Genomic DNA, 26476 nt, shown 5'->3' with positions numbered 1-26476 from the left:
ATCAGTGGAGGCAGAACTGAAGAAGTTGACGGGGTTGCTTCTTGTAGGCACCCCGTCCGGTAAGGCAAGATCCTTTGCCGAAGCAGCCAAGAACAACCCAGCTGCAAGCCCTAATGCCATTGTTATAAGGCCAAGGGCCGATGAGCAGGGCAGGCCTGAGATATCGTCTGAGGAAACCAGGAGGGCGGTGGTTGCCGCCTTAAATCCAAGGGAAGACAAGATTCAAATATTGAGAGTTCGATCCGGCAGAGAGGGTTCTATAATTGTTGAGGCGGCTGACAAGAGTAACGCCACCAAAATCCTTAACAGTAAAGCCATTTCGTCAGATGCTGAAATCCAGAAGCTGTATAAGGCCGACCCAGCTCGTTTGGCTGAACTTGTCCGTACTAACAAGACTTGAGAGGGGGTTTCGGAGGCAAGAGATTGAACCTCCAAAACATGAGTTGGAGCGAACATATTCTCAACTCTGGGGTGCCGCTCAGAGAGATCCGCCTGCCAGACCTATTTTTGATGGAGAGACATTTTACCTGAGTCCGATAAGAGCATCAGATATCAAGTTTAGAATAAAGAAAATGAAGTCCAAGGTAGCGCCAGGACCGGACGGGATCAGGAAGGAACATTTGATGAGATTCCGAGGGATCGCCCACGTCTTGGCCGGAGTCTTCAATGCAATCCTCTTGGCGGGAAAATATCCCAATGCCTGGTCAATCAACACTACGTCAGTTATCCCCAAGGAGGGGAAAGACCTTGCACTGGCCGGCAGCTGGAGACCAATTTCCATTGGAAACGCATTTGCCCGAATCTTCAGTGGAGTACTTGACGATAGACTAAGGAAAAAGGTGGCCTTAGATGTTAGACAACGAGGTTTTGTGGCTGGCAATGGGTGCTTCGCCAACACCAGATACCTTGATGAATTGATTTGGAGGGGGAAACGGTCCAGCTTAGCTGTGTAGCGGTGCTTGACTTTTCCAAAGCCTTTGACTCGGTTCCACATTGGGCAATCTCTGAAGCGTTGGAGAAGAGTGGCCCTCCACCTGCTCTTATCAGGGCCATAGATGGAATGTACAGCAGTTCTAGGGCCATTTTCAAGAACTGTGGCCATTTTCAGGTTAACATCAAGAGGGGAGTCAAGCAGGGGGACCCATCGTCACCGCTCCTTTTCAATATGGTCTTGGATCCCTTGCTGCGGACGGTCGATCAATTTGGGCTCGGCATGGATGTTGACGGGATGGATGTGGCTGCCCTGGCGTTCGCTGACGATATGGTCCTACTGGCAAACAACAAAACGGATTTGCAGTCGCTCCCAACCATTACCTCTCGTTTTCTGGACCGGTTGGATATTAGGCTCTCTCCAGAAAAATGCTTTGCATTTGGAATCAAGGCGGCCAACAACACTTGGATTATGTCTCAGCCGACAGTCAACATCGTTGGCAACCATCTGCAATGCATCGGTCATACCGAAACATTCAAGTATCTGGGTGGCTACTTTTCTGTTAACAACGGGCTTGAAAGTTGGGACAACGGAAGGAAACTCATCGAAGCGGTCGGTAGTGTACAGCATCTACGCCTGAAGCCCCGTCAAAAACTCAACCTCACTTGCAAGTTCTTAATTCCGGCGTATCTACATCTGCTAATCAGGGATCCTCCGAGACTCGGCAAGCTGCAGAGTCTTGATCTAGAAATCAGAAGGATGGTCAAGGAGATGTTTCACCTACCAGTCATCAAACTAGCACACATCAAACTAATTTCTTTACTGCTCCAGAAAGGATGGTGGCCTGGGCGTTCTCGAGTTCAGAGACAATGTTAGGGCGGTGAACCTCAAGGAACTGCCATCCTTGATCGGTTCTGATGACTCACTGGCTGAGAGACTGTTCAGAGGGCGTATGGAGACAACAGCAGTTAGAACGGCAAGATCGATGGGGCTAGAGTGGCCATGCACTGTTGCCAAGGTCAACATTTGGAAAGAAAGAAGGAAAAAGGAGCGGGCGCTTGACTGGGCAAGGCAACCAACCCAGGGGAAGGGTGCTCAGTTCTTCCTAGGCAACAGGATTGGCAACAGGTGGCTTGTCAGGCCTGATTTAGCTCCTGGGGTAGAGATAGACATGATACGCATGCGGACCAACACCTTCCCAACAAGAGAATACTTGGCGAGGCACGAAGAGACTGACACCACATGTCGACGGTGCCGAGCTGCGCCAGAAACCTTGGGCCATGTTTTGGGGGCATGCCCAGCAGGAAGAGCGGCCAGGATTGGGAGGCATGACAACATAGTGACATCAATTGAAGATCACTTCCTAGGATGCGGTCACACCTGTGCCAGGGAGCAATTGTTTGCTACTAACGAGGCAGTGGATGGGGAGGATGACGAGACGGTGAGTTGGTTGCGCCCTGACCTGGTGGTCAAGACACCAGGGGGCGCCATCATACTGGACGTCACCATTTGTTTTGAACAGAACGAGTCACTGAGAGAAGCTTCTAAGGAAAAGAAGGACAAGTATGGACGCATTGTTGATGCTGTGAAGAGGGACATGGGAGTCGATGAGGTATTGGTACTACCAATTGTATTCGGTGCCAGAGGCTGTTTGCCAGCAGAAACAGAAAGGAACTTTGTGACCCTCGGCATGGGAGAATTCAACATGTTGAGCTCCTTGATGACCAAAGTCCTCAGAAGCTTGGTAAGGATAGCTCGTGCTCATGTTGACTTAACGAACTAGTCAATGAGGTCACAATGAAGAAACCGTCCATCACTGCTCTTGTTGCATCATTTCCTTGATATCACCACATGCATGGGGAATGTTACCACAGTTGTTGCGTTGTTATTTTTCTAAGTCATAGTCAAGAGTCACTACAACACGCTCATGGGAAGGTTACCAATTGTTAAGTTTTTTTCTCTTCATAGTTTAACGTCAAGAGTTACCATAAAGATGCATGTCAAATGCCACCACTTGTTATGTTATTTTTCAAGTCATAGTCAAGAGCAACCACAACACGCTCATGGGAAAAGTTACCATATTTATCGTTCATCGTTGAACCTCAGTTGTTATTGTTATTGTCATTGCATAGCATGACCAACCATTCAAGAAGCAGGGGAAAAAATTAAAAAAAAAAAATCGGGAATCGAGCAGTCCATTAAAACGGTATATAGTTATATCAATATATTGTCTATTCCTAATTCAAGCTTAGTTCAAGCAGTTCAAAATTTATTGCAAAGAAAAAGCTGCCAAGATTAATTAAAACTTGTAATCGTTCTTACTTTCCCAACCTTTCCTCAAAAATTTGAGTAGTAAAACTATTTTCATAAGCACTTGTGAGCTTCAATTCGTATACAGCAATGGTTATAGAATCTTACTTAATTCCTATAATCAATGACAAAATCACAGAGTAAATAAACTAACCTCATAGTTCTTAGAATATTTTTTATATTCCAGATTAAATTAATATTTTTATATTTTTTATGTTCATATATTCCAGCTGTTAGTTATAACAAATTATATTGCACTAAAACAAACTAAAGATTTTATAGGCTGTTCAAAAAAATAAATTAAAACACCTAGTATTTTACTATGTATATTTAAATTATCTCTCATCCTCTTACCGAATAAATGAACGTATCAATGATTATAGCATTACACATAGTATAAATAAGTCAACCCTACGTATGTCATTTCATTTTCATCCAAATGCTGAATTTGTGTCGAAAACTCTGAATGTTTACAGCTGTTAAGTTAAGCAAATGGAATTATACCAAAAGCTAGAGTAAAATGTTAGCGTCGGCTGCTAGACTTTTTAAAATTTAAAACTTAACTATCAAAAAACTGTAACCCTAAACTAAAATTATGGCTTCCAAATTCGCTAGTTCTCAAAATTATCTTTCTTTCAACACAAAAATCATGAAAATCCGTTTAGTGGTTGATTCAGAATCGTGAAATAAAAAAACCCTGTCACGTTTTAATATTATAGATAATGAGGAGCTTAAGTGGTTCGGTTAATACTTACAAGGCAGGCAATAATGCGTCCTAATACAGCATAATTTCAGCCATCCAAACGGTAAATACTCCTATACTCAAAATGTTTACTCTGAGTACAAAAATATGAAATATGGTGTCCCCCAGGGACCTATTTTGGGGTCCCTTTTATTTCTTTGTTATATGAGTGGGCTCCCACAAGCTGTCGATGGAGAAGGTTCAGTGTGTCTTTATCAGGGTGTCTAGTTTATTTCCATTATAAAATTCAAGACTAATTCCAGACTTTTTAATACTAATTCCAAATTTTTCAAGACTAGTTTTTCAACAATTAGTGGGTGTTGATACCAAAATGTATCGATTCTCGATTCTTGATACCGATACCAATTTTTATAGCTTAACCAAATTTTCTAAATAATACTACACCAACCCCTATCTTTGTCATAAAGTAGTATTATGATAATGTGGTGTTTTCAAGTAAAGAAATAATGCAGCAATACAAAATAATTTTGTATTGCCAAACTATTGTAAAAACTATTGTAAAAACCAAACTTTGCTAGTAAGAATAATTCTAACTAGCAAAGTTTTTTTTTTATCATGAAATCTTCCGCATACCATACGTTTAGACATCATCATTGACTGCAGCGGTTACAGAAACGTGATCGTCGTCGTCCGCGATCACGGCAAAATCATGAATATTTCCCGCGGTCACGACAAAATCAAGAACATTTCCCGCGGCCGGGCAGATATCATCGTCGTCTCCCGCGGTCACGGAAACGTCATCGTCATCTACCGCGGTCACGGAAACGTCATCGTCATCTACCGCGGTCACGGAAACGTCATCGTCATCGTCCGCGATCACGGCAAAACCATAAACATTTCCCGCGGCCGTGTAGACATCATCGTCGTCTCCCGCGGTCACGGAAACGTCATCGTCATCTCCCGCGGTCACGGAAACGTAATAGTCGTCGTCCGAGATCGCGACAAAATCGTGAACAATTCCCGCGGCCAAGCAGATATCATCGTCGTATCCCGCGGTCACGGAAACGTCATCGTCGTCGTCCACGATCACGGCAAAATCATGAACAATTCCCGCGCCCATGTAGACATCATCGTCGTATCCCGCGGTCACGGAAACGTCATCGTCGTCGTCCGCGATCGCGGCCAAATCATGAACATTTCCTGCGGCTTTATAGACATCACCGTCATCTTCCGTGGTCACGGAAACGTCATCGTCGTCGTCCACGATCACGGCAAAATCATGAACAATTCCTGCGCCCGTGTAGACATCATCGTCGTCTCCTGTGGTCACGGAAACGTCATCGTCATCTCCCGCGGTCACGGAAACGTCATCACCGTCGTCCGTGATAGCGACAAAATAATTAAAATTCCTTGCGGCCGTGTAGACATCATCATTGACTCCCACGGCCACAGAAACGTCATCGTCGTCTCCCGCGGTCACGGAAACGTCATCGTCGACTCTCGTGGTCACGGAAACGTCATCGTCGTCGTCCACTGTCGCGGCAAAATCGTGAACATTTCCCGAGGCCGTGTAGACATCATCATCATTGGCTTTCGCGGTTAAGTAAACGCAAGACGACGATCGAGGCAAAATCATGAAAATTCCCGACTTTGAAATCAAATTTAAGACTAAATCCCGACTTTTCAAGACCATTTTGCAATTCAATACTAATTCCCGACTTTCCCGATTTTCCCGACTACTAGACACCCTGCTTTATGCTGATGATACCAACATAACAGTTACAGACAATTCCCAAGAGGAAGTTAAATTGAATTTTTTTTTCTTCCATCTGTTAATGAATTCTCAAGTAGCAACAATCTCTTATAAATTATTATAGAAAATTAAAATTTATATCATTCTCTACAAAACAATCAAGATCTAAATTGACCCCGAATAATTACATTGATCATACAAACAAACTTGAGTCAAGTAGAGCACACAAAATATCTCGGATTGATATTGGATCAAAACTTAAATTGGGATAAGCATATTGAATATGTAACTGGTAACATCAAAAGGTCGCTACGCCCTGCGACTAATGTCAATTGTGTGTGATATTGATACTTAAATAATAACAATCTATTTTGCATTAACACGTTTGCAACTGCAATAGTACGAAATTTTTCATTCACATGGACCAGTGACGCACATATGCGACGGCCGGTTTCCACCCATAGACTGCCGTCGCATATATGCGACGGCTAGTCACATTAAAATAGACTGGCGTCGCATATTTGCGTCGGGGTTCTAATGTTATTAAAATGCTTATCTTTGTAACTGTCTATTTGAAGGCACTGAATTCCCTGCAGTGGTCTACAGAGATGTCTGACGCACAACTGCGTTGCTTGGTCTGTGGATATGATGATTGGTGACGTCATATGATAGTTGGAAAAACTGGTCTTTACTTTTCTGCATCACTGTATGTATGTATGCAGTATGAATGCTGCATTATCCTATGTAGCTTTTATATTTGTTAAGTTATAAACTGTTCTTGAATAATCTGTTTTTTTTAACTTTACTTTTACCTCAAACACAAACAAAAATTACCTGTCGCATATATCCGACGTTTGGTCTATTTCAAGATAACTATGATAGTTTTCACTATTGTCTTTACTGTAGGCCGGGCGTCGCAAATATGCGACATTACAAAAGGATATAAAAAATACGAAAAAACAAGAAAAAATTATTAACAAACATGATTGTAGCGTATTACAATGTAAATGATCACTGTTTTACAAGTTTTCGCCCATGATCTGTGTGTACTGTTTTCCAAGTGACAGCCGGTCTAAGTGTAAGATTCAAATGTATACCTCGGTCTGTGGCAATAACCGCGGCATCGCATATATGCGACGCTCAGTAGCGAACGTGTTAATAAATTCTGATATGTCCTATCTATGGTATAGCAATTTATGGAGAAACTACTAAGAAAAACATATACAAAATTCTTCATCAACAAAAAATTATTCCAAATTATCTTCAACATTTAAGATAATCACAAAACAGTGAAACCAGTTTTTTTCTTAATTAGGTGTTATGACAGTCTATGACTTGTACATTTATGAAACAAAATTACAAATAAAAAAATTTACCTCCAAACTAATAGAACAAACATTTGATACTATAAATTATCAACACTATAAATTAAGGTATACTAGTCAAGTTGAACAACATAAATTAAAGATTTTTGAGAAGAAAAGTAGTTTTATTGACATCAAATGTGTATTTAGATTTAGTTTAGGTACCTAAAATTATATTAGAGAAAAATAATTAAAATGCAAAAAAAAACTTAAGGATATATCTTTTCATTGTCTTTGTATCCGTTACATGAATATGGGAATGCAAGAAATGTAACGTAAATTCTAATAAAAAGATTTCATTTCATTAAAAATAATAATTCTTTTGCAATAAGTAAGTTAAGATACATTTTTATATTTATTTGACACTATTAATTGTCTAGCTTGTACTGTAAATGAATAAAGAGAATTTGAATTGAACTGCGGGAGATGTCCAGGAATTTGCTGCGATCAAGAAAGAATATGACTCCATTGTGAACATATTCTGTAATCATGAACATACCGGTCCTGTATCTTGCAATCTCAGTTAAATTGCAAAAGTTACATGGTCACGGTGAAGTCGTGAACGTCTTCCATGGTCACTACTAATTCGAGAACGTCTTCCGTGGTCACATCAAAATCAAGAACAAATCCTGTGGACAGGGCATATTGCAGCGAATTTGTCAATTCTTAATTGCATCTTTGTCGACGCTTTCTGTGATTGAAAATTTTAAAGTTTTATTCGGCTTGACCTGACCTGCTTACCTTGAGTGCGTTGGTCCCAGCATACTGTTTGCTGATGGTGTCTCCGTTGTTGGCCCACAGTAGTTGGAAGGAGACTCTGAGTGTGTGGGGCAGACTACCCTCTGGTGTGATCAGACCAAGCTTGGTCAGCTGCAACTCTAGCACTGCCTTGGCCAGAGCAGTCTATAACACAAGTTACATTGTCATAGTACACATGAAATCTGCTTTGTAAAATATCAACATTTCATACACTATGACCATTGACTTGTTGAATGGTCACAACCATGACCTATTTTTTAGTATCTAAGAACAAAGTTGAATGAGCCACTCACACTAAATGCACTGAAATCTAAACTTCTATTTTCTGTCTCAGTTTTTGTTACTCAAATAGTTTATGTAACATAAAAGATGCCTTAGCTTACAATAAGTTGTCTTATCAGTTTGACTTGATTAAAAAATTAAACAGATTGTACAGAAATCAGCGACTGACATCAGCACACTCTGTAGGGGACTCAATCCAACTGTGCCCATTTAAATTTCAAACCTGTCAAAAACTTGGCTATGGAATGTATATATCTATCTATACTCAAGGCTATTATATAGCTTTTTGGATGAGATTGAGGCTTAAGCAATTTTTGAAAATTGGGGGATATGTATTAACTATTTAAACTGTTAACTAGGCCTATGAATAAAAACTAGGGGTGTGCGAATATTCGAACTTCGAAAACTTCTAAAAAGGTTCGAAGTTCGAATCGAATATTTGAATGACGACCTACCATTTAAAAGTAGGTTGTAATCAAATATTATTCCAAATTAAATCATTATTTATATTGTGTCATAGTTATAAAAAGTAAATTAAATAAAAATTAAGTCCTACTACGAGTTTACTGTCAAGATTACGCAATACAATTGACATCGACATCGAACCAACACGGGCGCGGCAGCTGCGCAGCTCCACTCCAGCTGACAGCTGCATAATAAAGTTCACGCATTCAGTGTTGCCACACACTACACATACACAAGCTTCTGCTGCCATTTCAATCAGCCGACCATGAAGGTTATAAACTGTTCCATTGTATTATAGAACAGTTTCCCTGCTGCAAATCAAGAAATAACAAAATCCCAACCTCCATAAAATGAAAATTAAGTTTGTTGTCTATTTTTTTAAACCTTATTTTCTCAACCATAACCTCATCCTCATTTTATGTTAGGAATCTACTTGCGCCATACCAACACCAAAACCAAGTCCAAAAATGTGCATTAGGAAAAGGTATGTTATTTTAGACGAGTTAAGGAAAAGAAGAAAATATCTCAGATTTTGAAATATAGCTAAATTTGAAGTAAGCTCAAGTTAGTATGGATGCTGTGAGAAAAAATGGCACCAATAGTTCTACTTTTAACAAAGATTTATGCTACTCATTTTTTAAAAGTAAAACTTTATTTAAAGCAAACATAAGGTGTTACACGGTTGTTTTATTTTCCAAGTAAGCCGGTTGAACCTTAGACTAACCAACAGAAGTAGACTTCTCACCCCATTGTAAAATTTTAAGCTCGTTTTTCGTGTATAGTTCATGTTCGGCGACACTGATCGCTAGTGCCGTCGAAATTTTGTTTATATTATTTTACGGTCAATTTCATGATTTGTGTTTAACTTAGAGGTCTGCGGGTCCCCGATTACAGGGGAATTAAAATGTTTAACTGCCACTAGCCAGAGCCAGTCCAGTCGTCTACTGACAAGACAAAAGCTGTGACGCAACAAACAGTGCAAAGAAAACAAAGTCAAAAGAAAGACTATTTATCCAGAGGTAACAGTTTAATTATTTATTGTTTATTACGTACCTAGTACAAAATATATTTCAGTATTTTACATAAAAAAATTATAAACAAAAGAAATATCTGTTCTAGTGTACAGATCTGTATCTTGTTCTTTTATTTTCTTACAGTCCTTTTTGTCATTCAGTAACAACTAACAACACTAGTGATCGTCTGGTTCGGCATCAGCAAGTAAGTCAACAAAGAGGTTAGGCCTAAATGTTTTATAATTTGATGTAAGTTACCGTCAGTAAAACTATTTTTTTCTTAAGTTAGAAAAAAAGATATTTCTAAGATCCAATACAATATTATAACTCACAAATTACAGTGAATTAATTTCTTTCAAAATGATCTATAACAGTTTTATGTTTTTGAATAAAGAAATATATTTGTTGTCCCTACTTCCTTGTCTCGTCACTAGCATTTTGTCAGCAATTGAAGCAACCGGGTGGTGTAAGAGGGGAGGGGAGGGGGAGGGTCTATGACCTTGTTTACATACTACTACCCTTCCTTCCGAGAAAAAGACCCTGCTCTTTCAAAAAACATTGACCTGTGTTGCTAGTTGCTAAGGGCACTAGTTGACCTGTGTTGCTAGTTGCTAAGGGCACTAGTGGCTCTGCTTAAGTTGCGAAGTTAGAATTTAACTTTCTTATCTCTTGATTTGATACAATTTTAATCTTCTATATACATTAGTTAAGAGTTACTTTTCGGGTACGGTACCTAATTTATTGTGATATTGTTTGACTTGATTTTATGATTTTTTTATTCTTTTCATTTATTAGCTATCAAAATCAATTGTTTTAGGATTTTTAACGAATTTCCCATATAGGGAATAAGCTATTACCGTAGTACTCATGGTAAGACCTGGACCCGGAAACTAATTTACTTTTTTGTTTTGAGGTCCCTAGAGGCCAAAAACACCATCCGTTCAAATTCATATATATATATATGAATCAATGAATGAATATATATATATATATATAGCCTATATATGTGTGTGTGTGTCCGTCAGCACGATAACTCGAGCAAAAATTATCCGATTTTGATGAAATTCGGTACAAACGTGTGAACCTACATTTATTCGAACGAGTTCGCGAACCAGCATGATCGGACTATGGGAACGGTGGTTTATGGGGGGTTTTATGGGGTAAAAATGGGGTTTTCCCATTTTTGACCCTAAAAACACAAAGTTTCACAATTTCTTTCGAAACCATTTTGTAGAGCTTAAAAAAGCGAATAATTTAGTATATTGCAGCGTTATTGTGCGCCTAATAGTTACCGAGAAAATTCAAAAAAATTGTAAATTTAAAATTCCCATGTTATTCTTATGGAGAATAAATCAACTGTTGTAGTTTGCTTGTTTATGAACATATTTTGATCGAATTTGAATAATACATTAATTTCTTACTAAACTATTAACATTTCACAATAAAAAACACTTTTTACCCTCCCTGTTGCAGCAAACCTAAGTACTCTTTAAACTAATTCTATTTAAATAGGGAATAAATGTGATATATTTAAGGAGGCATTTTAGTCTAGATCCAATTAGGCAAATGGAAATTCGCTTAGTCTGCAGGTTTGCTGCGGCGGGGGTATTTTTAATCTCTTGCAGTAGGTCTATACTACTGTATGACATGATATGCATTTTTTTACAGTCCTTACTTATTATACCATAAACAATGAGTGTGTGTGTTATTTACTGTTTTTGAGTTTCATAGTAAATTAGTTTACAAAATATCTTTCCTTCAACGAGTTCTTCACTTGTCATGTTGCTTAGCCTATTACTATTTTAGGCCCTATAAAAAAATGCCTATGTAAAGTTGTAGGCCAACTAATGCCAATAATAGATAATTCTTTATTTATGATGATGTTACAAATAATGCTATTGTAAGTGTGAGGTTATTATACTTAAGAGGTTTAGGGGTCAGGGAATGAATGATACATAATATTGCATAATGGTGTAAACATATTATTTTGATTTTCTTCTTGCTGCAGTCTTGATGCCAGTCCACAGACCCTAAACTTGTGATATGTAATAATTTATTTGTTTATGATCTTTTTATATTTAATATTTCAGACTACAGAATTTTAACAAAAAATTTAAAAATCACCAACAAAAAGTCCCGCTACCAGGCCTTGGTATAGCATAAGGCCTGGTTATGAATAATACATTATGAATGGTGGAGGAAAGAAAAACAGAGATATAAATAAGTAGGCCTAATCACAATCAAAATATCAAATAAAATTTTATTTAACCACATTACATAAATATTAGTTTTTGTAGTGTCATAATATTTTGCCTTCCTTCTGTTCCTTGTTTAATTTGTTCAAAACTATTGTATTGTAAAACATATAATTTAATCTTTGTTTACATTTAGTCAAAACACAAAATGTTAGGATACTTGTTGTAGTACAGTTTTATTAGTTGATTAAAACCTTATTAATCTGAGTGAGGTGTTTATCATTACATGTAGGCTTACATTTTATTATACTTACATAATATGCTGCATTTCGTCAATCTCAATTGAACGTAAAAACTCTTTGAACGAATATTCGCTCGAAAATATTCAATATTCGGAATAGTAAAAAAATATTCGATTCAATTCGAAACCTAAAAATCACTATTCGCACACCCCTTATAAAAACTACTGCATTATTGTTATAATTAGCATTATATTTGAGAAAAATCTTTAAAACATTACGTTTAGTATGATGGTGGCCAAAATCAAGATAGAATAATATTGACAAAAATGTTTCTGTGAAGACATGAACCAGAGACATGCACTTACAAATAAAAATATTTGTTTTTAGCAAATTTCCCATATAGGGAATAAGCTAATGACACAGTCTCATGATAAGACCTGGACCCGGGACCAATTTACTTTTTCGTTTTGAGGTCCCCAGAGGCCAAAATCACCATCCGTTAAAATTAATATGTGTCAGTTAGCAGGATAACTAGAGCAAAAATGAACTTATTTTTATAAAATTGGTATAAACATAAACCTTGATTTATTTCAACACGTTCGCTGCGAGAACCCCTTTGGCAGTACGTTTGAAAATGCGACGCAGCCTCGGCACGCAAGTGAATCAGCGAACGCAATAGCATTAGTGATGGTCGGATCCGGATATCGGACTACCGGATCCGCCGGATCCGAGCTAGAACCGGCACCGGATCGGATCCAAAAAATTCCAGATCTTGGGCTGGATCCGGTTTTGATGAATCCGATTTTTTCAAATTTTTTTCCCAATTTTTTCCTAACACAAAGCTGTCTGTATCACTGTACAACCCCGATTTTTTTACCAACACAAAGCTGTCTGTATCACTGTACAACACCGATTTTTTTACTAACACAAAGCTGTCTGTATCACTCTACAACCCCGAATGTTTTTACTAGCATAAAGCTGTCTGTATCACTGTACAACACCGATTTGTTTACTAAACACAAAGCTGTCTGTATCACTGTACAACACCGATTTTTTAACTAACACAAAGCTGTCTGTATCCCTGTACAACCCCGATTTTTTACTAAGACAAAAAGCTGTCTGTATCACTGTACAATACACATACTAGAGTAGACACTTAATGGAGGTTATCGTTACCTAAACAGCACTGTTGCAGGGTAGCGTCAGCGTCCCAAACTACTCCACCTCGGGCATGTCGGTAAGGCAGTCTGGTTGTTAGCGAATTTCCCATATAGGGAAGCTATTACCGTAGGTCTCATGGTAAGACCTAGACCCGGGACCAATTTACTTTTTCGTTTTGAGGTCCCCAAAGGCCAAAAACACCATCCGTTCAAATTCATATATATATGTCCAACTCGACGATAACTCGAGCAAAAACGATCCCATTTTGATGAAATTTAGTACAAACCTGTAAACCTAAGTTTATTCGAATGGGTATGCAAACCAGCATAATCGGACTATGGGAACGGGGGTTTATGGGGGGTTTTATGGGGTAAAAATAGATTTTTCCCATTTTTGACCCTAAAAACACAAAATTTCATAATTTCTCTCCAAACCATTTTGTAGACCTTATAGTCCAAGCGCTGAGGGGGGTTGAGCATGCATGAAAGTAGTACGCAATGTTATTGGTGATTATTGTAATATGGACTGTGGTGATCAAAATTACGTATGTCGCCTATTTCAAAAGTGGTCGATAAGGTGGAAGGGAGGGGCAAACATGGCGGTTTGCGCTATGCGTTAAAACGCTGATATTTCGAAAACGGTAAAAGATAGAACATCAGTTAAAACGTCGTTGTAATTCTAAAAATGTGGACTACAATAATGGTTATTGAGTCCGAGGTCGTATCTCTATAAATAAACAAGTTATTGTATAAAATATGTAAAAATGGACTTTTCGTGTAGTTTTTTTTTACCGAAAGTAGAATTAATTTGTGAGTGTCGCAAAGAAGTAATACCAAATATCTTGTAGGTTGTAGGTTGTAAAATGTCATTTTGTTGATTAAATTTGTTTGTTTGGTTGTAGTTTTGTTGTTTTATAATACACTCATAAGACTAAATGATTAAAAGGTCCTCAGAGGCGCACTGTACTACCGACCCACTACTGCGACCCAAGCGCTTAGTGGCCCAAACTAAGTCGCCTAAATCGGTAACAACTATTAGCATTATCTATCCCCTCTTATACCTTTATACTTAATGATATTACTGACCCTGCTAATTAAACTAAATGAGCTGAATGAGCTGTACCTGAACAACATTGGTGCGATCTAAACAATCAATGCAGTTGACTCTGAAGACACCGTTCTGTCTACATATCAATCCTTGCTTGTCTTTCCAAGTAAAGCCTTGCTCATGGATCACATCTGACAGACAGGAGACAAGGGTTGATACATTCTCAAACCTCATCCCTTTGCTAAAACACAAAAATTCAATTCCACACTCTTACATCCTATGTTTTTTTATACGTTAGTCGTTAGTTCCTTTTAACCCAATATTAGTCAAACTTTTTTTAAATCCTCAAATTTTCAATTTTACAATAGTTTTTACAAAATTTGGAGCAATATGGATATGCACATGCAATACTTTCACAATGAACATCCAAAAATTACCCATGTACAAAAATTACACATTCTAGATGTACTAAATGGTAAAAACACATTTTGAGAATTTTGTTTATACAAAATTGTGAGGGACATGGTCATGTCAGTAAGGATAAACAAACTAGTAAAATCTACTTGATTTTACATTTTTTGAGGACTTATGTAAGTAACTTTTATAGTGTATGGTGCAAAATTAATCTCTGCATTTAAAGCTTAAAAATGTGTTGGATTATAAAACATCAAATAAAAGAGCAACTTAAAAGTCACAAACTATCTGTAAACTAAGATTTCTGTCTCCAAGGCCTCCTTTATAACAGGTGGACCATATATAACGGATGATTTAAAAAATAAAGTAGCCGTTTGGAAAAATAATTTTATTTTATTACTAGACTACAGTTTTACACACAATTCAATGCCAATTACATTTACCGGTATGAAAAATGACATCACTCAAGACTCAAGTGACCTCCAGCGATGACCACACAAGGGTTCAACCCTATTTGAAAATGTTTGAATACTCGACAAATCATTGACATTCATATATTACATCTATGATGCTGTTCCTTAGGTCTTGAATTGTTTGAAGTTTTCTGGCATAGACTTTGCTTTTCAGGTATCCCCACAACCAAAAATCGCATGTAGATAAATCCGGCAACCGTGCAGGCCAAGCGATATCGCCGTGTCAGGAAATGAGAAGGCCCGAGAAGAGTTTGCGCAGGGCATTCATTGTCATGTCTGTCATATTCGGAGTAGCTCATCTTGTTGGAACCACAACAAGTTCATATGTAAACCTCCCTGTTGCAGTTGGGGAACTAAAAAGTCTTAAATCATTGATGTGTAGCATTTTTTAATCATGGTAACTTTTGCTCCATTCTGGTTTTCAAAAAAATAAGGTTCAATTATTCCATAACGTGCTACACTACACCTGACAGTTACTTTTTCGCTATGCAAAGGCGTTTGGAAGTTTTATTTGGGATTTTCAACTGCACAGTAATGACAATTCTGTGTGTCACTGTTAACTCCACCACACAGGTAGAAGTGAGCTTTGTCAGACGTTATACGGTTTCCCCTTCAATCAGCTGAAAGAGTCTTAAATCATTAGACGTAATCTAGGGTCACCTTGATTGAGCTTATGTGCATCAACCTGTTTGTACTTTGTGGGATGTAAATTGAAATTGGCATGTAAATAGGATTTAAACTGGTCCTAGAAATACTTAAAGCAACAGAATGTTTTCTTGCCCATCTTTTTGGACTTTGGAGAAAAGATTCCCGAACTCTTGCGATGTTCTCATCTGTACGTACAGACTTTGATCTCACTGGAGGTTTCTTGAGAACAGATCCCTTCGTTCTTAATTAAACACCCACCTATAGATAGTATTCCTAGAGGGAACAACACCATGACGACGGTCGGATTTCGAAATAACCGCTGAGTTACAATCACAGGATCATTATCAATCACAGTTATTTTTTAAATAGGCTTCAATGCAAAAGGCAAAGTGTAGTACTGTCCAACGATCCAATAAAAATTCTACTCGTAACATTTGTTTAAAAATTATCCGTTATTTATGGACTAGAGGTGTGCGGGTAGTGAAATTTCATTTCGGATCGGATTCGGATCGGATAGTTGAGGCTCGGTTCGGATCGGATCGTATATTGGGAGGTTCGGATTCGGATATTTTCGGATTCGGATAGTTCGGCGCGGTTAATAATAAGCTGCATATGCATTTTTAACATATAAAACACTGTAAAGCTGTGTAAATAAACATAAATGGCGATTTTGAATCATACAATTTCAAATTAGCCACGTCCACAGTTTTTCTCTCTTGAAAATCACAATTCACAACATCTATTTTCAAAAGTTGGTTGCTTGAATTAAGTACACTAGCAGCCGAAATCTTCACACAACACTTAAGCTCAGCAGGACTGATGTCAAAACGTTTGGGTTTGTTTACTTGAGGTTATGTTTTATGTTGTTTCCTGGTTCTCACAAGACAAGGATTTCTATCTCAATTTTATTTTCACATTGTATTTCCTTACGTTTTTGGAACAGATTATTGGCCTTAAGTGGCATTCTTGGGGTTTGCCAAGTTTAGAAAACATCACTAATACACCTTGATGAACCAAGAATTACACTAGCCTACATAACTTCATTACCCCAAGTAAAATACCAAGATAAGTTTTAAAAGTTAAAAAGTTATAAGTTTGTTAAAAATGGATTTTAAATTCAACAATTTTTGCAGTCCATTATTGTTATGCAGTATGGTCCCAAGTTATTGTTTTTGATTTTGAAACATCACAGTTCATTTGAAAAAATTAAAGTTGAAGCAGCTCAATGTCTGACGCCATTGTATTTCTTAAAGAAATCACAAATAAAGAAAATTGTCTATTGTCTAAGTCACGCACGCTTGTGCAATAGTTTGTTTACATGCCTTCTCCAGACCACGGGGGAGGGGAGGGTCTGATAAGCCGGCTATTGTTCACCCCCAAGAAGGTCCAACCCTCATTAGTGCCGCTCGGCTGCACTCAGTGGGGAACCCAATACCACAAATCAATCTTTTAAATGAATAAACATATTTGGTAATAATTGTTTTATTGATATTCACCTTGAAATTCCAATAAATTTGGTGTAAAATTTGACAAAAACCGGCCAATTTATTAATACATTACCAATCAAGTACATTGGTAATTAAATAATAGGTAAAAATTAACCGATTTTTGTCAAGTTTTACCCCCTGCTGTGTGCTATGTCACGAAAGCTGATAACGACATGGGCAACTAGGCAACTTGTTGAATGCGTGATGAAGGGAAACCCAAGAAATAGAAGAACAAAGAGAAAGTATAATGACGTTGTTATCTTTATACCCTTTTTACAATTGCTGTTATTGTTATTATCTTTATGTAAGATTTTATGATTTTGTTTTATAGGTTTATAAAATAATTCTTTTTAACCACGGGAATATCAATTTATAATTTATCAACGTGTTTCTCCTGAAACAGCAATACCGGATGTATAATAAAGGTCAATGACCTAAAATATCTTGATTGTGCAATATTGTATTTTGATGTTGAAATTCAAATCATGACAAAAGTTTGTATATTTCCCCTGGTCCCTATCATTTAATCATTTAATATACACAATCAATACTAAATAATCGTGGTTAGTTCTAATTTTATTTTTGATTATTCAAAGTTTCTACACAATAAGGCAATCCAAAGTCAAACCGGGCAATGAATACTCGAAAAACAACGTATCTTGTCCTGTGATTGGAATACCACTCGCCAGTCCTTTAGATTTAGGGAAGTAGTGCAAATCTATATATAGCTTCAAGGTCGTACCCACCCCTTCCCCCCTCACGGCCTACTCGACTCACTGTTGCTACCCGTTACCCGGGCTCCTTTCGAGGTCATTGCCCAACCCCTCCCACCCTTCTATTGTGTTGCCTTTCTATTGTTTCTATTCTGACTTTTTTCGGGAAACATTAAATCTATTGTTTACGTAACAGCACATAAGTAGGCTAGATTTTTATGATTTAAAACAGTACTGTAAAAAAAAAAACCATTACGCATAGCGCCCCTAGTATCAGGAGACAAGCACGAGTTGACCATGGAAGTTCTTTTCTGCTTTATGTATGTTCGTTCCAGACGAATCTAATCGTAAAGCAAAACAGCTGATAACGTTCCAGACGAATCTAATCATAAAGCAAAACAGCTGATAATGACTAAACTAGACATCGGTATTGCATCATACGGCTTCTTTGTCCTTTGCTGTTACGTCGTCGTCGTTGGAAACGTATTGCTGTAATTTTGTCCAGGGAAACTAATGATGGTTATGAAGATTTAGTTTTCTGTCCAAAACGTCAAAATATGTTGTCTATCCGAAAAAGTCGGATATATAACGGATAGTATCGGATATCAAATTTAGGCTCGGTTCGGATACGGATATCCGAACCGAACCGAATCCGACCCGATTTTTCGGATAACCGCACACCTCTATTATGGACCCCCCGTTACTTGGTGGTTTGACGTTCACCACCACTGCATTAATAGGTTACTAATTAAATAAAACTTCTTGTTAAAATTAGAGATGGGCCGATACCAAAAATTGTCGATACCGATACCGATACCACCAAAGTACTCTCGATACCTATCGATACCGATACTTCCGATACCTATCTTTTTTGCACAGTTTCTTCCACTGATAATATAATAAACTGTTATACCATAAAAAACACAATATGTATGTGTATCAAACTTATATTTTGGTGTTAAAGGTTTATTATTAATTGCGAAAAACAATTGCAAAAATATGGAACTAAGTGTTTATTTTAAAATAGGCCTACTGTAAATGTTTGAATTTGACTAAAGCATGAGATTTAATAAAGTTTCCTCTAATTTATAAATTGGCTTTTTATTTTTAAGTATTTATCTGTCATTTGTCAGTTTTTGTATTTATTTGAAATTGCATCAATTGTCTTAGTTAACTCATTAAGCTATAAATTTAAAAAAGATTACATCTTGGCCTACAAATACTCTGTAAGTTTTTTTTTTAAAGAAATCTACGTGTGAGCTATGAAGAGCTGAAGAGCAGACAAGAGACATACGTCACTGCCACAAAAACTATTCTCTACTGCAAATGAATGAACTGAGTGTTTATTTAGTGTGAATCCCCGCCCACCGTCTAACGGGACATGGGGTAGGAAAAGAGAAAGTTTGCTCTAAAGCCTGGTTCACATGCCCTCCCTTACCCTCGGCGTCAGTCGCTTGCATATTTCCATTACACAAGCGTTTCTGAGTGTTAATTATTTTAAACACTGTAAATGTTTGAATTTGACTATGATGAGATCAATTAAAGTTTCCTCTAATTTATAAATAGGCTTGCCTACAAGTATTAATCTAAGTCATTTGACAGTTTTTGTATTTATTTTTAAAAGCAATTTCAGTTATACTTTTATAAAAAGCTACATACATCTTGGCCTATAAATACTTTTTGTAAGGAGAGTCTTTTCTCTATATATAGTGAGTAAAACGATCGTGGTCAAGGAATGACTGTGCTAAAACAGCACACTTTAAATTTTTACAACAGTATTTTGTTGACTGAAACCTGGTATTTTTTAAAGAGATTGTAGAATTAAGTCGACGTATGTGGAGAAAAGTATGGCAATAGATAAGTTTTACTTTTAGCCTACAATAAAGATTATGTTTTGGGACTAGAATCTCCAAAAGAGTGTTTTTATAAAAGATGCCATAGTTTTATTTAGTAACATAAGTGTTTGACTACGTTCCCGATGATACCAAGAGTATAGGTTCGGCAGAGTGGATTCACTGTGAACCGGCCTGCCTGGCCCTTATGCACGAGCACGACGTCACTACAACTTCCGTGTAGGGGTGTCAAAAATGGATCGGAACAATCGATGTTTTGAACCTGTCTGTAACTAACCTAGTTTTTTTTATACTTTAATACTCATTATGCATAAACGAACACGTACTACATATCGGATCTCGAATCCCGATAAATTATCGATACCCTTCCCACCCACAATAAGCAGTAAGCACATAAAACTATGTCTAAGCAATCGTCATTTGCTCCATTGAAACCCGAAAGTCGATTGGCTGACATGGTGTGCATTGTCGCCTCCTGGCCAATGAGAACTGTTGTTACATACTTTTATTGTCAACATTCACCATTCGTTATAACATTACATAATCTACATGGACTAAGGCTTATGATATTTTTCAATAAATGCATTGTGTCATAGTAGCACTTAAAACTTCACTAAACTCTTTAATCAGGTAGATAGTACAGATAAATATGGACCTACTTTTTGGCGCAATATAAAGCAAGCCTAACCATACGACGATGACGATGTTAAAGTTTAATCGTTGAATATAATTTTTCTAATGATGCGTATAATGCAGGGAGGAAACTGAAAATTTCGACGTGTTAAGGTTAGGTATTTATTTTGTACTAAAAATAAAAATAATACATCTAAATATCTTATTGATACATAGTTTATTTAGCTATCAATAGTTTATTATTGATAGCTATAGTTCTGGAACTATGACTTATTGATACAGACATTGTTTAGTATACCGGTAATTAATTTCGTGTTGGCGGGACATTCGCACGCCGGTTGTCTCGTGAGTTGAGTCTGACATCTTGAAATGTAGATTGTGTTGTGCAATGAGCTGAAGCTAAACAATGTCACCGGCACCGTCGCTGTTTTGAACTAGATAGTTTCTAAGTTGGCTATGAAAATTGTTAACCGTGATTACAAAACTAATACTGTAGCTATAAAGTTAATAAATGTTAAAATAAAATATTTATCCCGGTCGGGTGTCGGTGTCATCGGAATCGACTTTTGACATTCGAGTCTTGGTACCGAACCGATACCAATGTCCAAGTGGTAACCAATGGATGGTGGTATCGATGACGATAATCGACACATCCCTTTTTAGAATCGAATTGAAATTTCAATACATCGCACTCGCTGCACACCACTACCTATCACTATCACCCAGTGTCAGCTGTCGCTGTCAGTGAAATGGATGACGCAAGCGATGTCTAGGTTGCCGATTATTATTAGGCCTAGTATGTCAATATTGAAAGGGGTTAAGGGATTAAATAAAACTCAAACATTTTCCTTTCTTATTATTTACTTGTCAAATATCAACGAAATCGGCTTAACCTCTACTACTCGACTCGTGTTGAGAGTGTATTTCTAAGTAGGCAAATAGCTAGGATTCGTAACGGCAACGGCAATTTACCCGCTCGGCGCTCTGACTGATGATTCGTAGCATTCAGTGGTTCAGTGTCAGTATCGGTATCGAACCCAAAACAGGCAAGTATCGAGTATCGACGATACCTCGATACCGCTGGTATCGAGAGTATTTTGGTATCGAGTATCGGTATCGGCCCACCTCTAGTTAAAATACAATATCAACCTCTATTTCAAGATTAAATTAATATGAAACAAAAATAATAACACTTCAAATGTCTCATTATTATATGATATTCTCCCCTCTCAAAAGTTAAGCAACTATTTGACCTCATTACAATGATTTTCTCCCTATTTCTTCGAAGCTAAGCACTGTTTTTAATATCAATGAGGTAAGCTCGAGGTTGTTTAAGGCAGGTTTGATAGCTCATCTCCTTTCAATCGGGCGATCTTTGCAGATATGTCGGGTATCGGTATCAGACTCAACTTTTCACAATCGAATCACTGTACTGATACCAATGTCCAAGTATCGGTGGTATCGAGAATCGGTATCAAGAATCGAAACATCCCTAGCTGTCTTCTTACACCGCCATTATAGTAACTTAAGTCTTAATGAAATTACCTAAACCAGACAAGGTAACAAGGTCAGATAAAATGGAAATTTGCCTTTTGTTTTGAGCTATTATCATTGAACTATACTATATTTAAGGCAAGAAATATACTAGTTTAGTACAAAGTAAAACACACAATAAATGTTTTTCTTATGAAATAATTGTACAAAAAAATAAAATGTATATTCTCACCAATATTCATGGAAGTCAAAAGTGACGTATGTGATATCCTGATGGTTGTATTGCATAATATGATTGGTAAAGGCATCCCATATTACTCTCTCTTTGCCTGTTTGTTCCACTAAGTTTACCACACAGATTGGTCCATAGCGAGATAACTCCTCTTCAAAATGTCTCTCAAACGCAATGCTAGTTTCAGCTTCATCTAGAAAAATATAATAGTTCATATTAAGTCTTTGTCGGTGTCTTTTTTACTTTAAAACACGATCTGTGAGACTAAGATTTTTTTCGGGTGTTGAAACATTAGACAAACAATGTTTTTTTTACATATTATTAACATAAAAACAAAGAATAGAATAATAGGGCTACTATATATAAAGTAAAATTCAACATTAATAACTGAGTACTCACGTACAAATTAAAACCCTGTTAAAATCATTAAAATTGTACATGAAATCAACAAAAACTTTTACTTTACATATTTATTTATTTATAAAAATATATAGCATACAAAAACAACAATATTGGTGACTCACAGAGCCGGGTTATGCTAAGCGACTCTTCGGGCTTCAACTGATTAACCCTTCAATGTGTATTGCCGTACGTGATACGCCGCCGCCGTGTTTTGACGTATTGCGTACGCTCAGTGAAGTCCCAGTAGATGCTGGCATCTAGTGAGTAAGTACTCAACTACGTGGGCTTGTGCAATACTGCAGTACATTGTAGATGAAATGAGCTACACAAACCACTAAAATAAATCCTTTTTACGTTTTTTCGGTTGTCTCTGGATGACGAAATTCATCAGCTGTTTTCAGCAGATGATTGTCCAGACTTCTGCCTTGTTTGTTTTGATTACATACGTGTGTTGTTCGTACGTTTTATGTGTGTAATATATTATTTACTGGTAAAACATTTTCTAAAATCGTATTTGAGTATTAGTATAAGTTTTTTTATTAGTTTCAACCGCTGAATGTATGTATGTATGAAGTGTTGTCGTAAAATAGGGATGTAAAAGTACTAAAGTGTTGTGTTTTGGAGCTGAGTTTTAGTGTTTGTTTTACAATGGCAAGAAGTAGTGAGATCGATCACTGGCTTTTGGATACGGATAATGCATCCGATGTAAGTGATAACGATTCATTTGATGTAGACTATGCCCAATTTCAAACGTTAGACCTAGAAAATAATGATTTAGAGAGTGACGATGAGATTCCTCTCCTTATTCCTAGACATAACCTCCGCCAAGACAATGGTGAGCCTAGGCCTATTTCTCCTATGGAAATTGAAACCCACACTATTCCTGTTGAAATGCACATTCCTCAACAAAATTCTGTCGATGTGACAATCGATAAAGTTGTATTAGGTGCGGGAGATGTACCCCTTAGATATAACCGTAGGCCTACAACTGATGTGCCTTCTATGGTTTGGGTGACAATTGAGGACTACATTCCTCACAGAGAAAATTTTGTTGGGTTTGGTGGTGTTGGTCCTAAAATCCCTGTTGAAAATCCCCTAGATCTGTTCTTTTTTTTTTTTTTTTATGACACGCTTTTGGACATAATAGTACAAAATAGAAAATACCAATCTCTATGCGGAGCAACAGCACAGAAAGCTTGGCATGATTTTCCCACAGTTTTCAAGGAACTGGAAATGGAGTCCTGTCACCAAAGATGAAATGTATTTGTATTTAGCTCTAATCATGCTGATGGGTGTGGACCAGAGGCCTACTATTAGATCTTACTATTCCAAAAGCCCCTGTTTGCGCTCAGACATCTTTCCAAGTACAATGCCATGTGAACGTTTTGAGGCCATTTCTAAGAACTTGCACTTCTGTGATGATACAAAGATCAGTGATTATCAGGGCCAAAAGGGTTTGTTCAAAATTTTTTCTGTAATTGAACATCTGAACGCTAGGTTTCAATCCTCGTATAGACTGTCTCAAAATATATCCATCGACGAGTCTCTGACATTGTGGAAGGGCCGTTTGGGCTTCAAGCAATATTTGCCCCTAAAAGCAGCCAAATTCGGGATAAAATCATTTGAGATATGTGAATCCTCCTCAGGCTTTACGTGGTCCTTCATTGTATATACCGGAAAAGGCATGGTCTTTGATAATCCTATCATCCCACCTAAATCAAACAAGTCCACTGCGATTGTTCTCTCCCTTATGGAGCCACTTCTTGATAAAGGATTTACTTTGTGGATGGATAATTGGTATAATTCCCCTGAGCTTTCAAAATTATTAAAAGAAAAAAAGACAGACACATGTGGCACCCTAAAATTATCAAGGAAAAATGTTCCAGATGAAATCAAAAGTCAAAAATTAGAAAAAGGAGAAATTGTAGTAAAACACAGTGGAGATGTGATGGTGATGAAGTGGCGCGACAAAAGAATCGTCACTCTCATTTCTACCTTCCACTCCCATGAAATGGAGCAAAGACTTAGCAAGAATGGGAGGCAAGAAATGAAGCCAGCATTGGTGTATGAATATAACAAGCAAATGGGAGGGGTTGATATGAGGGACCAAATGCTGCACGCATATCAGCTAGAAAGAAAAAGGGGCCTGAAATGGTACATAAAAATCTTTAAACGCCTTCTGAATATTTCTGTATTGAATTCCTTTATAATCTGGAAATCTAATACCCAGAAAATTGACCACCTAGCCTTTCGATTAGATCTTATAAAGATGCTTTTTGAGACCCATGGCCCTGAAGTACCAAGACCTGTTTTCGGAAGACCTTCAATTGAGCCGAGACCTGCTAGACTTACAGAAAGGCACTTCATTTACCTGATACCACCTACAGGAAGTAAAGTTAATGCACAAAAGAGGTGCTGTGTATGTGAAAAACGGGGAGTAAGAAGAGACAGCAGATATTGGTGTCCCAAGTGTGAAGCAGGACTGTGTCTTGGAGCATGCTTCGAAGACTACCATACAAAGGTTAACTTCTAAGAGGTATGTAACTATTGTATAACATACAAACTTTTATTTCAATCATATATTTTTAAAGCCTATAATCTGCTCTTTATTTTGGTGAAAGAATTATAAACATACATGTATAAATAAGTTAATTATTGACGGTTTTATGTAAACATATGACGGTCCTACTAACATAAACTAACTTCTAAGAGGTATATAAATAATGTATCACATTCAAACTTTTATTTTAATTATATATTTTTAAAGCCTATGATCTGTTCTTCAATTTGGTGGAAGAATTATAAAAATCCATTAATAAATAAGTTAATTATTGTAGGTTTTATGTAATCATGTAACGGTCCCAGTAAAAGCTTTGGAAAAGTTCCGCGGGAGGGGTGGTCTGCCATCTAGAAAGTCACGCGTTGAAGGGTTAAAAGGGGTTTTGTGGGGGAGGTGTGAGATGCTGAAGACGATAACTATGTTTCCATGACCACGGTAGACGATGATGATGTCTACTAGACCGCTTAGGTTAGTGCAAGATTTTGACGCGATCAAAAAAACAATGACGATGTTTCTGTGACCGCAGGAGACAGTGATGTTCTCTCTACACAACCGCAAGAGAGATTTTTAATTTTGCCGCGATCACAGCTCCAGCCTTCTTTAAAAACGATTCTTATTACTTTGATTTTCAGTTTTCTTTTTATTTCTGTAAGCAATTCTGTAAGCAAACCCGCGATTTGGATACTTGGAGTTCTACTGAAAAAAGTGAATCACTCAACATCACAGTTGTAGTTTATACAATAAACTATGCTATGTTTATACAATAAACTATGCTAGTATAAACCAAACAAGCTATGTTTTTTCCATGGCCTATTATATATTTGAATTTAAGAGCAATGACATAATAAACAACCCCCCTCCTTTCTAACACACTCATCATATCAAATAAAGGTGATTACAGACAGAGGCGGGCAAGTGTGACAAATTGTACTGACAAGTTTGAGATAGTGTAGGTATGTAGATGAAGGCGAGTACAAAACACAAGTAGTGGTAGACAACTGTCAGCTAGATTTTTACCTTTCCTATCACTTTGTAAGAATCTTTGGTTACATAGCTATGATAAGGTTTATGATGTTTAACTTGCTTGGACTACAATGCAAATTCATTACTAGAGTACTTTTTGTGATGTACATTGATCACATTGTAATCATTACTATAATCTGTGATCCAATAATATCATATCCCACGGCTGCGGAGACTTCATCATTGTTTTCTTAGATGACGGCAAAATTCTAAACACCTCCTGCTATCGTATAGACATCAGCATTGTCTACCCTGATCCGGAATTGTGGGAACATCATGTACATCTCCCTTTGTCATGTTGACAACATTTTTGTCTTCT

The 26476-nt window shown here is 37.2% G+C and overlaps 1 protein-coding gene across 1 annotated transcript in view; it reads right to left on the bottom strand.

Annotated features, from left to right (window-relative positions):
- LOC128997356 (phosphatidylinositide phosphatase SAC2) overlaps positions 1-26476 on the bottom strand; it is a 124538-nt gene that overhangs the window by 65922 nt on the left and 32140 nt on the right. Inside the window, exons 8-10 of the mRNA XM_054422997.1 lie at positions 22173-22365; positions 14301-14466; positions 7803-7964 (exon numbers count right to left, since the gene is read on the bottom strand). Coding sequence (XP_054278972.1) covers positions 7803-7964; positions 14301-14466; positions 22173-22365 — 521 coding nt within the window. The remainder of the gene's footprint in view (positions 1-7802; positions 7965-14300; positions 14467-22172; positions 22366-26476) is intronic.

Source organism: Macrosteles quadrilineatus, unplaced genomic scaffold (assembly GCF_028750875.1).
Source record: "Macrosteles quadrilineatus isolate MER2022 unplaced genomic scaffold, UCM_ALF_1.0 Scaffold_1__1_contigs__length_201487025, whole genome shotgun sequence".
NCBI lineage: Eukaryota > Metazoa > Arthropoda > Insecta > Hemiptera > Cicadellidae > Macrosteles > Macrosteles quadrilineatus.
This window is presented reverse-complemented; position numbering and strand designations above follow the sequence as displayed.